General features: G+C 38.2%; 1 protein-coding gene across 1 annotated transcript in view; it reads right to left on the reverse strand.

The window, feature by feature from the left end:
• Positions 1 to 255: 255 nt before the first annotated feature.
• The window catches only part of LOC308513959 (inositol 1,4,5-triphosphate receptor associated 2-like), a gene marked incomplete at its 5' end in the record, with an annotated part of 47,676 nt that continues 31,756 nt past the window's right edge, over positions 256 to 16,175 (reverse strand). Inside the window, 7 exons of the mRNA XM_081084010.1 lie at positions 256 to 577; positions 9,969 to 10,132; positions 11,142 to 11,243; positions 11,986 to 12,120; positions 14,177 to 14,276; positions 15,520 to 15,584; positions 15,687 to 15,746. Coding sequence (XP_080940136.1) covers positions 394 to 577; positions 9,969 to 10,132; positions 11,142 to 11,243; positions 11,986 to 12,120; positions 14,177 to 14,276; positions 15,520 to 15,584; positions 15,687 to 15,746 — 810 coding nt within the window. The 3' untranslated portion in view covers positions 256 to 393. The remainder of the gene's footprint in view (positions 578 to 9,968; positions 10,133 to 11,141; positions 11,244 to 11,985; positions 12,121 to 14,176; positions 14,277 to 15,519; positions 15,585 to 15,686; positions 15,747 to 16,175) is intronic.

Here is a 16,175-nt window from a genome sequence, read left to right on the forward strand (position 1 = left end):
ACTCGGTCCTCAACCTGGAGACATACAGTTAATACTGGATGGTCACAGTGTGTCCCGGAAAGAAAGCCATTGAGCGCACACTCTTATGCACAGGAAACTGCAAATGTGCTTTTGTTCTCAGGGAAGTGATAAGCCTCCACCGAACTTCTGCAATTCTGTGCTTGCATGGGCTTCGTGTGCCCCAGCGCTATCCACAGCCCTCACAGCCCTGCTATGTCAAGTTGCCTCTTTCTGCAGAGCTGCCTCCTTTCGCAGCAGACTGTTGACACCGCCTCCTTTACAACGCCCCCTTTACTTCCTCCGCACACTGCTAGTCTCCAGGGACTGAACTTCACAGTTCCTCTTTGGGTTTTTTTTTCTTTCTTTCTTTCTGTTGTTGTTCCTTCTCCATTTTTATCTCATGGTTTTAAGGACATCGGAGGAGGCTTCCCCTAAATATAATATAGTCAAAGGCCGCCCTACCTGCTCCTCTGCATCCTCTAGCCGTTGACTGGCTTCTTGGACCTTCTTCCTGAGGATGGCTTCCTGGTTGACAGCCTCTTCTTGCAGTTGTTTAAGGGCTTCTAGTTGTTTCTGCCTGAAGTTAAAAAAAAAAAAAAGTCCAAACCACAAGCTGTCAGTGACATTTCAACTAAGAGTCACCCCTGGGAAGTTGTGACAAATTCAGACTTCATACATTTCCTCAGAGATCAGAGGAAAGAGTGAAAGTGTTTACTTCATACAAGTGCTTCTCCAATATAGAATTTAAATTAAAGCCATCGTCTTGATCACTTAGCCTGATGTCCTCACTTTACAGATCAGGACGTGTAGTTTCCTGTTTTACAGTAGAATATTCGGTTTCCCACAGGCTGCATTCATAGCACTTTGCATCGGTGGCCAACTGCCTGCAGTGGTTCTCAACCTTCTGGCCCTTTAAATACAGGTCCTCATGTTGTGACCCAACCATAAAATTATTTTCGTTGCTACTTCATAACTGTAATGTTGCTACTGTTATGAATCGTCATGTAAATATCTGATATGCAGGATGGTCTTAGGCGACCCCTGTGAAAGGGTCGTTTGACCACCAAAGGGGTCGCGACCCACAGGTTGAGAGCCGCTGGCTTAGAGGATGGAGCTACAAGGGGGTCACAGTAGCAGGTGCAGTATTGACACAGCACAGCTAGCTTTTGCAGAAAATAAAAAAGAATGAGTGAGGAAGGAAAAAGAGAAGAAACAGAAACTTTATTTCATGACCTTAGCCTTTCTCCTTAAAAGTTGCCAATCATGCTAGAAATGTGTGCCATGAGGACAGGAAGGGCACTCCCAAGCTCACACGGAAGCCAGCTGTCAGTATTTCCCCTGCAGTCTTTTCTTTCTGAAGACCTTCCCCTCTCTTTCTTCCTCAGCCCAATCTCTTAGTGTTGTTATGTCACCTCTCTTTCGGATCTGACCTCAATTCTCAAACTACGTCAAAACGCATCTACTCTGATAACAGAGGAGATTATTTGAAGTATGCTATGTATCAATATATCAATGACTATCTGGAAACAACTTGCCCTGAATAAGGATCTTAGCTCAAAGGGATGACAAACTTTGGGAGTTTCAAAGCGGGGGCGGGGGGGGGGGGGGGAGGAAACATTGTCAAGTTTAGGCCATTTGTGTGCCTCTTCAAATGTTAACACACAGAATCCCATTGTGTGTTGTCATAAATCCTGCCCTGATTACAAAAAGGACCACACAAAAGACAAGGATGGCTGAGAATGCTTTACCATTATAGTAAACCAGCAAACAAAACCCTAAACAAAATTAAAACCATCTGAACACATATTCTACTAAGATGGTACAATAGCTTATAGTCAGAGTTTTCTTTTCTTAAATCGTGGTGAGAACATTTAACATGAGATTTACCCCCCTAACACAGTTTTAAATATATAACACAGAGTTAACTATATGCACAATGTTATACAGCAGATCCCTACAACTTTCTCATCCTATGTAACTAAAACTATACCCGTTGAAGAATTGCAACTCCCATTTCTTCCTCCCCTAACCCCTGGAAACCACCATTCTACTCTCTGCTTCTATTGGTTTGATAATTTTTAACACCTCATGTAAGTGTAATCATGCAGTTTGTCCTTGTGTAACTGATTTATTTCACTTAGAGAAAGGTCCTCAAGATTCATCCATGTTGTCGCATGTGGCAAAATGTCCTCCTTTTTTAAGGTTGAATATTATTTCTATCCCGCATTACTTCATTCATCCACTGATGCACATTTAGGCTGCTTTCACATCTTATTCTGAATAATGCTGCAATAAACAGGAGTGTGCCAGTATCTCTTCGAGATTCTGCTCTGACTTTTTTTGGGTATATACCCAGAAGTGTGATTGCTAGATCATGTGGTAGTTCTATTTAAATTTTTTTGAGGAACCTCTATACTGTTTTCCATAGCAGTTGCACCATTTTATATTCCCATGAACAGTATACAGAGTTTCAATTTCTCTACATCCTTGTCAACACTTGGTATTTTTTTGGATTTTTTTTTTAATGCAGTCTTCCTAACAGGTGCGATTCATTCATCATTGTAAATGACTCATTGTGGGTTTTATTTGCATCTCCCTGATGATCGGAGATTTTGAGAATTTTTTTCATATACCTGTTGGCCAATTGTGTATCTTTTTTGTTTTTGTTTTTTTTGAAAAATGGCTATTTAAGTACTCTGATCATTTTTTCCCCCCAACTACACACTTTTTAAATTCCCATCCCCCAGCCCCCATTTTGGCAATGATCAGCTTGTTCTCCATATCTATGGTTCTGTTTGTATTTTGTTTTATTAATTTGTTTTGTTTTTATAGATTCTGCTTATAAGTGAAATCATATAATATTTGTCTTTCTTTGACTTATTTAACTTAGCATAATACCCTCTAGGTCCATCCACATTGTCAATAATGGCAAGGATATTCATATATAAAATAATATTCTTTGCCGAAACCGGTTTGGCTCAGTGGATAGAGCGTTGGCCTGCGGACTGAAGGGTCCCAGGTTCGATTCCGGTCAGGGGCATGTACCTGGGTTGCGGGCACATCCCCAGTAGGAGATGTGCAGGAGGCAGCTGATCGATGTTTCTCTCTCATCGAAGTTTCTAACTCTCTGTCTCTCTCCCTTCCTCTCTGTAAAAAATCAATAAAATATATTTTAAAAAAATAATAATATTCCTATGTTTATTCAAATATTATATATATATGAATTATATATATATATATATATATATATATATATATATATATCACCTCTTCTTTATCCATTCATCTATTGATTGACATCCATGTTCCTTCCATATCTTAGCTAACACTAGTAATGCTGCAATGAAGATAGGGGTAAATATATCTTTTTGAATTAGTGTGCTTTTTGTGCATGTGTTTTTGTTTTTAATAAATACCCAGAAGTGGAATTGCTGGATCATAAGGCAGCACCCCTTTTAGTTTTTTGAGGAAACTCCATAGTATTTCCTATAGTGGCTACACTAATTTACAATCCCACCAATAGTGCACAAGGGCCCCCTTTTCTCCACATCCTCTCCAGCACCTGTTCTTTGTTGATTTATTGATGATTGCCAATCTGACAGATGTGAGGTGATATCTCATTGTGGTTTAAACTTGTATCTCTCAAATGATTAGTGACATTGAGCACCTTTTCATATGTCTATTGGCTAGTCCTCTTTGAAGAAATGTCTATTCAGGTCCTCTGCCAATTTTCAAACTGGGTTATTTGGTGTTTTTGTTTGTTTGTTATTGAATTGTAGAAGTTCCTCATGTATTTTGAGTATTAACCCCTTATCAGATATATGGTTTGGAATATTTCCTCTCATTCCATAGGTTACCTTTTCACTCTGTGGATTCCTTTGCTGTGAATAAGCTTTTTAGTCTGATATAGATCGACTTGTCTATTTTTTTCTGTTGTTGCCTGTGCTTTTTGGTGTCCTATCCAAGAAATCATTGCCAAGACCACTGTCATGAAGCTTCCCCCCACCCCCACTCCCCAAGATTTTCTTCTAGGAGTTTTACAGTTTTAGGCTTTATGTTTAAGTCTTCACTCCATTTTGAGTTGATTTTTATAGATGGTATATAATAAGGGATCAAATTCATTCTTTAGCATGTGGATATCCAATTTTTCCAATACCATTTGTTGAAAAGACTATTGTTTTTCATTGTGTATACTTGGCACACTAGTCAGAGATCAGGTGGATTGCTTCATTCTCTTCTCTTGGTCTCTATGCCTGTCTTTAGACCAGTACCATACTGTTTTGATTACTGTAGTTTTATGATATATTTTGAAACCAGAAAGTGTGATACTTTCAGATTTGTTTTTTCTCAAGATTGTTTTGACTATTTCTGGTGCTTTGTGGTTCCATATGAACATTAGGATTGTTTTCCTCTATTACTGTAAAAAATGCCATTAGGATTGCCCTAACTGGTTTGGCTCAGTGGATAGAGTGTTGGCCGATGGACTGAAGGGTCCCAGGTTTGATTCCAGTCAAGGGCATGTACCTTGGTTGTGTGCTCTCATTGATATTTCTAACTCTCTATTCCTCTCCTTCTCCCTTTCTCTCTGTAAAAAAAAAAATCAATAAAATATATATGATATATATGTTTTAAAATGCCATTAGGATTTTGATAGGGATTACATTAAATATGTAGGTTGCTTTGGATAGTATGAATATTTTAACGTTATTAAGTCTTCCAATCCATGAACATAGGATGTATTTCCATTTATTTACGTCTTGATTTCTTTCAGCAATGTTTTGTAGTTTTCAGTATACAAGTCTTTACCTCATTTGTTAAGTTTATTCCTAAGTATTTTATTTATTTGGATGCTATATTAAATGGGATTGTTTTTTCAGGTTTCTTTTCAGCTATTTTATTAATAGTTTTATAGAAATGTAACTGATTTTTGTATGTTCATTTTGTATGATATAAAATTAAGTTTGTTTATTAGTTTTAACAGTTTTTTTTGGAGTCTTTTGGGTTTTTTACATGTAAAACCATGTTATCTTCAAACAGAGATGACTTTACTTCTTCCTTTCCAATGTGGATTCCTTTGTCTTGTCTAATTGCTCTAGTACCATGTTGCATGGAAGAGGTGAGAGTGGGCATGCCTGCCTGCCTGCCTTATTTCTGAACTTAGAGGAAAAGCTTTCAGTTTTTCACCATTGAGTATGATGTTAGCTGTGGGTTTTTCATAGATAGTCTTTATGATGTTGAAGTAGTTTCCTTCTATTTCTAGTTTTTCGAATACGTAGTTTTATTATGAGAGAGTGTTGAATCTTGTTAAATGGTGTGTTTTTTTTGGAATCAATTTAGGTGCTCTTGTGATATTTATTCTTCATTCTGTTAATGTGCTGTATCACATTAATTTATTTGTATATGTTGAGTCATTCTTGCATCAAAGGGATAAATTTCACTTGATCGTGATATATAATCATCTTTTTAATGTGCTGTTGAAATTGGTTTGCCAGTATTTTGTTGAGGATTTTTACATGTATATTCATCAGGGATACTGGTCTGTGGTGTGTGTGTGTGTGTGTGTGTGTGTGTGTGTGTGTGTGTGTATAGTGTTTTTGGTGTCAGGATAATGCTGGCCTCATAAAATAAATCGGTAAGTTGTCCCTCCTCTTCAATTTTTTGAAAGAGCTTCAAAAGTCTGCATTAATCTTCTTTGAATGTCTGATAGATTCACCAGTGAAGACGACTGGTCCTGGGCTTTTCTTTATTGGGAGCTTTCTGAATATTGGTTCAGCCTCTCTACTAGTTATTGGTCTGTTCAGATAGTCTGTTTCTTCTTGATTCAGTCTTGGTTACGCTGTATGTTTCTAGGAACTTATTTATTTCTTCAAGGTCATCCAATTTGTTGGTGTATAACTGTTCATAGTAGTGTGTTATGGTAGTTTCCCCTACTGTGGCATCAGTTGTGATGTCTCCTCTTCCGTTTCAGATTTTACTTATTGGAGTAGTCTCTTTTTCTAAGTCTAGCTAAATATTTGTTGATTTGGTTTATCTTTTTTTTTTTTCCCAAACCAACTCTTAATTTCATTGATTTTTTAAGATTTATTTTCCTATTTTGTTTACTTCTGTTCTAATTTTTATTATTCCCTTCCTTGTGCTAAATTTAAACTTTGTTTTTTTTTCCAGTTCCTTGAGAAATGATCTAAGCTCTCAAGAGTCCACTATCATCTGAATGAAACCAAAATGACTCTGCGGACCAATAGGAATACATGCTTAATAATATTAAATTTTTAATAACTTGTATGTGTATGCATATAGAAGATAATACATTGTATGTACTTTATAAGTCATAACAATCTTAGAAATAGCTTTTAAAAATTAGATAGAACCATCTGTTAAAAACATTTAACAGCTGGTCATAATGGCTCCATGGTTGAGCATCGACCCATGAACCAATAGGTCACTGGTTCTATTCCCAGTCAGGGCACATGCGCGGGTTGCAGGCTTGGTCCCCAGTAAGGGGAGTGCAGGAGGCAGCCAATCAATAGTTTCTTTCATCACTGATGTTTCTAGCTTTTTATCTCTCTTCCTTCCTCTCTACCCTAAAATCAATAAAAACATTAAAAAAAGAATTGTTTATAGCATTAAACAAATTTAACAGCTGTTGAACCACTGAAGATTTTTCTTTTATTGAGATTATTATCACAGTAAGAGGTAAATATTAGCTTTCAGTGTGTATTTTTAAATTCAGCAACTCTCCTTGCTAACATGTTAATGCTACATCTTGATTATTACTCCTGCCAAGTCTGAGCCTCCCCCAGACTTTGGCATCCAAAATAGATTTTAGTTTCAGGCCACAAACCTCTAAGTCAAGGGTGCCTCTTCTCTTTCTTGCATTCCCACAACTAATTCACTAGCATGTCAGATATGATCCATCCTCAAAACATAGTTTGAATCCAACCATTCCTTACCACTTTTACAGCAATCACCCTGGCTCATGTTACACCTCTCACCTGGACTATTGCAATAGTTCTTAACTCAATGCTTTTGTCTTGCTTTTTTACCATGACCCAGTAAATATAAATAGTTTATATTTCAAGCAATTACACGTATACACACACACACACACACACACACACAGTCACAGCTGAAACAAAAATGTTATGAAACATTACTTACTCTTACTATATGTAATACACTCGGATATTTCATATATATTTTTTCATGGGTCATAATCCAGTAAGTTGATTTCAGGATCTCTAACTGGCAATCTATTATTGAAAAGCTCATCTCACTAGTCCACTGCTTTAAACCTTGCCCTCTATAGATAATTTTCTACCCAGCAGCCAAAATAATCTTTCAAAACTTCTCTGCTTATAACCCTATGATGGCTTCCCATCCACTCAGAATAAAATCCCCACTCCTAAACGTGAACTGAAAGGCTGTGGACCTAATCCCTGACTCTCTCTCTGGCCTCATCTCCACCACTGCTCAGAACTCACTCCACCCCAGTCATGCTGGCCGCTCAGTCATACCAATCTCATTACAACCACAAGGCCTTTGCACTACTTAGTTCCTCTGCCTCAAACACTGCTGAGATCATTACATAGCTCACTCTCTCATTTCACTCAGCTATCCACTCAATTGATCACTCCTCAGACAGGGCTTTCCTGGCCATTTTTCTAAAATTAGGTTCTCCTGACCCTGTCATTCTTGGTCTTTGTATCCTGCTTTAATTTACTTCATATCAACCTGGCATTACAGTATATAATTATGTGTTTATTTGTTCATCATCTGTGTCCCTCAATAGATCTTAGTTTCATGGAGGCAGAGATTTCTGTCTCATTTCCTATAATTCCCTAGTAACTATGCGGGAGGGACACGGCAATGGAGTCAGGTAAAGAGCTGACACTTCCATGTTGCCCAATGATGACATGCTTTTCAAACCAAGCCTTTTGAGGTACTTTTTTTTTTTTCACTACCTCACCTTGACTCTTGGGCACGTGCTCTGACTGGGAATCGAACCATGACCTCCCAGTTCACAGGTTGACACTCAACCACTGAGCCACAGTAGCTGGGCTTGACTCAATTCTTTGCATTCCTCGGCTCTGGAACATAGTTATCTTTCATCCTAGTCAGAATGGAAGCCTTCTCCTCCTAAGTTTATAGCCTCTGAAAGTTGCCTTTAAAAAAATATTTCCTACCTCATCTAAAGACAATACTCTTATTCTCACAAATTTCTCCACTCATTTTCTCATGCTTAGTTAAAACCCACAGCCAAGTCATTTGGTGTATGTCTGTATGAGTTTGTCTATTTTAAATTATGTCTAGAAGTTAGGGGCTAACCCTTTCTCACGTTTATAAATAGCACTTTTCCCACTGCTGGGTTTCCAGAATATTTTTAATGAGCATTATTCCAGATTTTAGCAAGTAGATAGTGGGGGATTAATAGTTGCAAGAACATGCGTTTTGAAGCTGAACATATCTAGATCTGATCCCAGTTGTCACTTAATCCTACCTGGGTGACCTTGGGACGTTATTGAACCTCTCTGGAGATAAATACACGTTAAATTCTTAGCACTACATCCAACACAGTAAGCTTTCAACAAATTGCACCTACTCTTATTTTCTTGTGTGTCTAGTAGATAATACAAAAGATTCACATATTCAGAGATGACTCTAGTAGTAGAGGCCTCTCTCAAAATAGTTCTTTGTTGCTAAACAGAAGAATTTCAATACTCCCTTTTGTGGAGACGGTATCTGGGTAAGGAAGCTGCGTATCTCCTTAACCCACAGCTTTACCACTAAGGGGAAGTCTCGGCTCACTGCTTCTTAGGAAAAGCAGAAGATTATTTTCTTGAGAGTTCCTTCTGGTATTATCTCTGGCATCTAGTTTCCTTACTTAGGGGGAAGAAAATAGTTTTTCTCCTGGCTATTTTTTAAAGCAACCTTGGCCTCTAATGACTTTTTTTTTTTTTTTACTTTATTAAAATTCAGTATATACCCATGTTCATTCATTCCTTTGAAAAGCACTTCTTAAGGAAACATTTAGTATGGTACTAGCAGCTATAGAAACAGAGGTTAACAAAAGATATACTCACTGCCCTTGTGTTTAGTATATGTGCTTTACAAGCTACAAATTTCAAGAATCCCCCATAATCATAAGAATTAAGGTGAGAGAAAGGGTTAGTTGGTAAATTATTTTATATTTAGAACCCTTTATTCCCCAGACTCTTTTCACTTGAGATTTATTTACTAGTGTCCAATGTGATGCATTGTATCCTAAGGTGGAACATGAAGCCCAATGGGATAGGAGTTAACAGACCCAGCATCAGATTCTTCCATTAATAGATCTATCTGTGGATTTTCCATTAACTCTCAGATCTTGATCAATTCACTTTACATCCTTATGCCTTGGTCTTGTATCATTACAGCGGTAAAGCTGTGGGTTAAGGAGATATGCAGCTTCCTTACCCAGATACTGTCTCCACAAAAGGGAGTATTGAAATTCTTCTGTTTAGCAACAAAGAACTATTTTGAGAGAGGCCTCTACTACTAGAGTCATCTCTGAATATGTGAATCTTTTGTATTATCTACTAGACACACAAGAAAATAAGAGTAGGTGCAATTTGTTGAAAGCTTACTGTGTTGGATGTAGTGCTAATGATGAGGTTTTACTAAAAGGTCTCTAAGGCCCCTATGGTTAAAAGAATTCTACATTCTGTAATTCCAAATTCCTCCTCTAGAGAAAATAACTCTGATACTGGTTTTCCACAGATTTTAAAGTTCACTATTTGCAATTTTGAATATATTAGTCCATTTTACACTATTTCACAATTCGAGACTGTCAGACAAAATGTCTTCCCTGAAAAAGCATCATCTGAAATCAATACATAGAACTTGGGAAAAAATGAACTGAAGGCTATGGCACAATCACAACGGTGTCAGGTTCAGAAAGCATGGGTTTCTTATACATAAATGATCGTCACCTGGAAAGATATTCTTTTCCGAAATAAAAATATTCCAGCCCGAATCTCTTCAAAATCTCTATCAACTTGACAAACTCTTTATCAAGAGATTCTTTGTGGTTTCCCAAGTTATTCAGCATTAATACGCAAAAATTTAGTTTCTCTTCCATGGTATATTTGAATTCCTACAAGGAAAATCACAAAACAAACTCCACTATTCCAGTGTTAAATATAAACATGACAGAGGCAATATGAAATGCTGTGGCCATTCTCCTTCAATAGTACTCCCTGCTATTGGACCCTAAAATTCTAATTGAACACATACTAACTCTTAATTGCCCAAAGACTGATTATCCTTTAGGTTGATTATCTCAATTTAACAAGTAGATATTGGGTACTTATCAAGTGCATGGAATTGAATTTCATTTGTTTTTCTTAAGAGTGTGGGTTCCTGACCATTTCACCAATCATCACAATTGCTTTAGAATAGCATGGCACAAGGAAGTGCGATAAAATCAGTATCTGTTGATTAGCATTTTCAAGAGCAACTTTTTAAAAAAAGGTTTGGCAAAGGGGTTGAAATTAACATTCCAGAGTTTCCTTCTTGCTTTAGTGTAATTTAGGGGCTGATGAACATTAATAGTTGTCTGGCAATCAAGAAGTAGAGATAATGAGATTTATATGGTTCTTAACAAAACTGGAAATGGCTACCTAACAAGCTCATGGTTTTCCAATGTTCTGCAAATATTGGGAATAACAAAACTGTCAGAATCTCAGGAATAAGATTCTTTTGCACACTAACCATCCTACCAAAGTCAGAGAATTGTAATAAGCCAATGTTAAGTGGCTTGGACTAGCCAATTCTCACAAGAATTCAAATAAAATACACTCTTTCATTAAGTCATCTTATTTAGTCTTTGTTTCTCCAACATATAACACATATCTTCAAACTCACTCACTCACTCTCACCTTTTCCTCACCCTCACCCTCAAAGACTTTATCCTAACCATCATGTTCACCCTCACCCTCATATGCACATTTATACATCCCCCACAGACACTCTACACACAGCATCAGACTGAGATACCAGAAGACTTCAATAATGCCTGACATGGTACTGCACATAATGAAGTATTACCTGGGTTTCAAAGGTAGAAGGGAAACCAGGAAAATCACAAAATACAGAACACTTACAGTAAGCATGTTCTCCCACTTTTCCTTCACAGTAATTTCTGGACTAGTTACCCACTGGAGAGGACTGTCAATGAGGGCTTCCACTTCAGAAACATCTTCATGCTGAAAAAGAGTTTCACATCTTCAACTAGGAATTCAGGGGGAAGACGTATACTATTACATAAGAACTAATATAGACCAAAGTTCTATTATAGAGTAACCTAGAGAAAGTTCCTTCTCAACTAACGCCTCTCAATGACTTGCCTTTACCTCAGGACGTTGCCATGGGTAACGTCCCATGCTACCTCTCGTCAGGTTCTCTATTTATGCTGAATGTGCAGAGATAGAATCATTTTCAAGAAAAACCTATCCATTTTTATCTTCCTCTCAAATAGAAGGAAACAAGCATTTTTGTGGATTTTTTCATCTGTCAAACTAAATACTACCTACCATACATGCTAGGCACTGTGGAAGGGACTGGAAATATCAACATGAAGATTCTTTGCTTTCTCTGACCATCTAGAGCTTCCAGTCACATATCAAAATGAAGAAAGAGGTGCTAGTCATTAGCTAGAAGGAAGTTGCTCAATAGATACCATGTCTTCAGCCCTTTGATAATAAAGATTAACCTGTAGGAAAACTATGCTCAAGCAATCCATATCCAATGGCCAGTTAGTCCTGATTGACTTAGAACTATAAGATCAACTTCAGGAATATTTGAGAAAAATTTTCTCTTTCATAGTAGGATGATTTGGGGGCTTAACAACACACACATATGCTTGTGCTCAGCAAACAGGTGCAGGTCAGTTGTCTGCAGACATTCCTAGTCAGTGAAACCCCGTGATAGGCGTGTGCTATGTAATACCAGCTTCTGGAGAGTAGCTGTGGATCCCACTCCCTTCTGCTCGAGTTCTCTCAGTGACAGCAGCATTTCCTGGTCCATCATTGTGTCCAGAGATGACAAGCAGATTAAACTGCACTGCTGCTCAATTTCAGTGTTCTGGAACAATTACCAAAATGTTCCTAACTTTTATCATTCTAATAATGAACATTCATTTTTATTTTATAAAAATAATGCCCAGGGCTCAATGTAAGTATCCCCATTCTAAATAGTCTTATGGAATCCTTCTATGTCTCCCTAAAAAACATTTTTACATTTTCTCTTTAGTATGACCTTAACTTACCATTTATTTGGTTCTTAAGAAAGTTCCATTTATCCCATGGATAACATTTACACGTGGTGATATAAACTGCTATGGCTCTAATTTTACGAAAATAAGGGAACGTAAAGAAATTCACAGGGAAAAAAATGTTGGGATGGGGTGCTCAATAAATCCTACTAAAAACAGATTGATTTATTCAGTTTCCCTTCCATGTACAGAAGATAATGTCCCACAAAGACTATTCCTTATACTCCTCTCAAAGTCTCTGTCTCATCATATGGTTGATATATGACAACAGTACATTTAACTTCCTTCTTGTTGGAAAAAGGTCAGAGGACTCTTATCTCCAGATTCTAATTAATAGCAAACTTCTTCATCCTTCCGTGGGGTATACCTCAGTCAGGACTTGGCCAGCTGTTGAACCCCGGCTGAGAGGTGCAGAACTTCATAAGCTGACACCCTGACACTGTCACCATCTCAGAGGGCTGAGGATGAAACACACTGCCGGGGCAGGTTTGCCATCATTTCACTCAGTCTGGCAGTTTGGCTTGGTTTCAAACCCGCAGTAAAATGATGAGTATTTGAAACAATGTCAGGAAAGCACAGCCCCCGGCAGAATGTCCAAGGCTGCCTGAGAGCACGTCAGATGAAGGCAGCATATGTTGCCCCTGCATCCTTGGCAGAAGAAATTCAAACAGCGTTTGCCCCAAAGACATTCTTCCTCCCCTTTCAAGGTCATAGCACAGCTGTCAACAGGAGGACATTCTGACATATCCATTGTCCACAGACATGGAGAGACCATCAAAGTGGTGAAAAGAAAGCAATTTGATAATAAAGCATTTCCTAACATAATAAACACAAAACTGGAAAGTATAAAAGAGTGGAAATATAGCAATGGGGGGAGAGGGAGTCCCAACATTTAATTCCCCAAAAGGCTCTTGATTGTTCCCTACCACGCTGTAAAGAATTGGGTCTACCTAACAAATGGAGATTTTTTTAAAGTAATAATTCATTTTGCTATTTAAAAATTAGTCAGGCCATATCTGTATTGTCTCAATGGATAGAGCATCAGCCTGCGGGCCAAAGGGTCCCAGGTTTGATTCCAGTCAAGAGCACATACCTTGGTTGAAGGCTCCTCCCCAGCCCGGGCCCTGGTCAGGGCTCGTACAGGAGACAACCAATCAATGTGTTTCTCTCACATCAATGTTTCTCTCTCTGTCTTTCCCTCTCTCTTCCACTCTCCCTAAAAATAAATGGAAAAATATCCTCGGTGGAGGATTAACAAAAAAAAACAAAAAACAAAAAATTAGCCAGGAGGTGGGGGGTAACAGGGTAGGGGGGACATGGGAGATAGCTGTAATACTATTAACAATAAAATATATACTTAAAAATAAATAAAAATTAGCCAAAAACATATAAAATGCTAATTTCTGTTCAGAATGCAATCACCACTGTCAATAAATTGGCTTGGTTCAATGACATCCTAAAGCAAAGAGACTGCGTGCTGTTTCTGAGAACTCTGGGTAGGGTAGATACACTGTGAGGGATGGGGAAACACTGGAAAGTCGCTCATGGATCTCTACTGCACCTTTAGGACCCCAGGCTGGCGAACATATAGTTTTTCCTGAGAAATACAAGAATATGAAGATTCCTGAAATCCAGGTTCACTGAATGCACAGTTCCACAACCACATGCTTGACAGTTTTCAGCCATAACTTGAAACAGGTCCGTTCTCCCAGGCTGAGATGTTAGACTTGGATTCCAAAAACAGTCAGCAGATTTGCCTCAAAATGTCACAGGTGCTTTTCTGCAAGCTATGGACCTTCACTTCATGGTAAGTTATCCCACGTGGTGATTGTTTTTTAAAACTTCCCATTGATGATAGTTACCTACCTCTGCAGACTGAGCAAGAATGAGTTCACAACGTAAAGATTTTTGTCCTTCAGAGATGATACTCTTATGTTCTTCACTAACATTCAACTGGATCCCATTCCTTGAAAAGCAAAAAAACAAAACAAAAAAAACAAGAACAGTAATCCCATCTGGTTAGGTGTGCCTCCAACATTGTTTTCTTTCTTTCTTTTTTTTTTTTATATGCCTTTTATTGATTTTAGAGAGAGAGAGGGAGAGAGAGAAACATCTATCGGCTGCCTCCCACATGTACTCTGATTGGGAACTGAATCTGCAACCTAGGTATGTGCCCTGACTGGGAATCAAACAGGCCACCTTTTGGTGCATGGGACCAATTGAGCTACACCTACCAGGGCCCTAACACTATGTTTTGAGTCAGCAGATTAGGGTTTATTTATGACCAAACAACAGTAAGCTTCCATGTGTACTTAGGATTGCGTAAGGTATGTAGGAATACAGAGACAAGAAGAGTCTCTGCCCAGACTAGGAGCTGCATAGATTAGTGATGCTAGGTGGTTGCAAACAAGTAGGCCACACTTTTTAAAACATTTTTAATTTTTATTTTTATTAATCGGAACCAATAGTTAAAAATTAGAGCCTAGCTGGTGTGCTCAGTGGTTGAGCACTGACCCGTCAACCAGGAGGTGGTGGTTTGACTCCTGGTCAGGGCACATGCTCTGGTTGTGGGCTTGACCCCTAGTGGGGGACATGCAGGAAGCAGCTGACTGATGTGGATGTTTCTTTCATTGATGTTTCTTTCTCTCCCTCTCCCTTCCTCTCTCTCTAAAATCAATAAAAATACATATTTTAAAAATTAGCAAATTTCACCAAAAACCTAGATTTCTGGCTTTTCTTAAAAAAACAAAACGGAAGATGTAGCCACATTGGGTGCATATATTCTTGATGTAACCATTAGCTAGAGCTAAGCAGAGCAGCCCCCTCTGCCCTTGTTGGGGTAATGCACTTACCTCATCAGTAACTCTCATGATGCAAGTGTGTGCATCACACCACTGGCTTTGTCTGCGGACTCCTGGACTAGATTACACATGTTCGACAACAAATGTTTATAATGTAAGGTGATGTATGTTAGAAAGGAGATAAAAACATGCACTCGAAAGGGTTCCTTTGATCTCAAGGTAAGAGAAAACCAAGGGAAGGTCATGATAAAATTGTGAAGGAGTTCTGTTGGGGAAAAAAGCAGAGAAAAGAGCACTTACAGAGGAAAAGAATGTGGCCCATTCAGGAACTGCAGAGAGCTCAGTAGGCCAGTGACGTAGGGCAGAGGCCCGTGAGAGAAGGCATGGGGGTTGCTGTGTACTACTTACATGATGAGTTCCTGTTGCAAGTGCTGTAACTCATGAGCCAGTTTGGTTTTTTCCCCTCGTAAATTCTGGAATCACATACAGCATTAGGCTGCACATGCCCCTCCAGTGGGGAAATTACCTTTCATTTAACAACCCACCTTGCAAGTTCTGAAATTATTATCGAATACCTCTATAATGCTTCCATATTCTATGATGGTTGACTTAAGTTCTTCTATACTTAAATCTTTCTGAAAAGTAGAAGAGAAAATTAATAGCTAATAAATGCATGAGTCCACCAAATCATGTTTATTAGAATAATTATCGATCTGAGCCACAAAAAAATTATAATGCCCAATGAGATGAGCTCTTCTATCAATCGTATTATTTAAAAACTGAACCAATCTGTGTTTGTGATTAAAGCCACACAAAAAGTATGGTGTAATTATGTATGGAGTATACATACTTTATTGTATGTATGTACAATAAAGTATGGAGGCAGCTGTACCTAACTGGTGATAGTATGCTCTGTGTCTGCCTAGTCCAGTGATGACGAACCTATGACACGCGTGTCAGAGGTGACACGCAAACTCATTTGGTTGATTTTTCTTTGTTAAATGGCATTTAAATATATAAAATAAATATCAAAAATATAAGTCTTTGTTTTACTATGGTTGCAA

Source organism: Myotis nattereri, assembly GCF_964212035.1.
Source record: "Myotis nattereri genome assembly, chromosome: 2".
In the NCBI taxonomy this organism is placed as follows: Eukaryota; Metazoa; Chordata; class Mammalia; order Chiroptera; family Vespertilionidae; genus Myotis; species Myotis nattereri.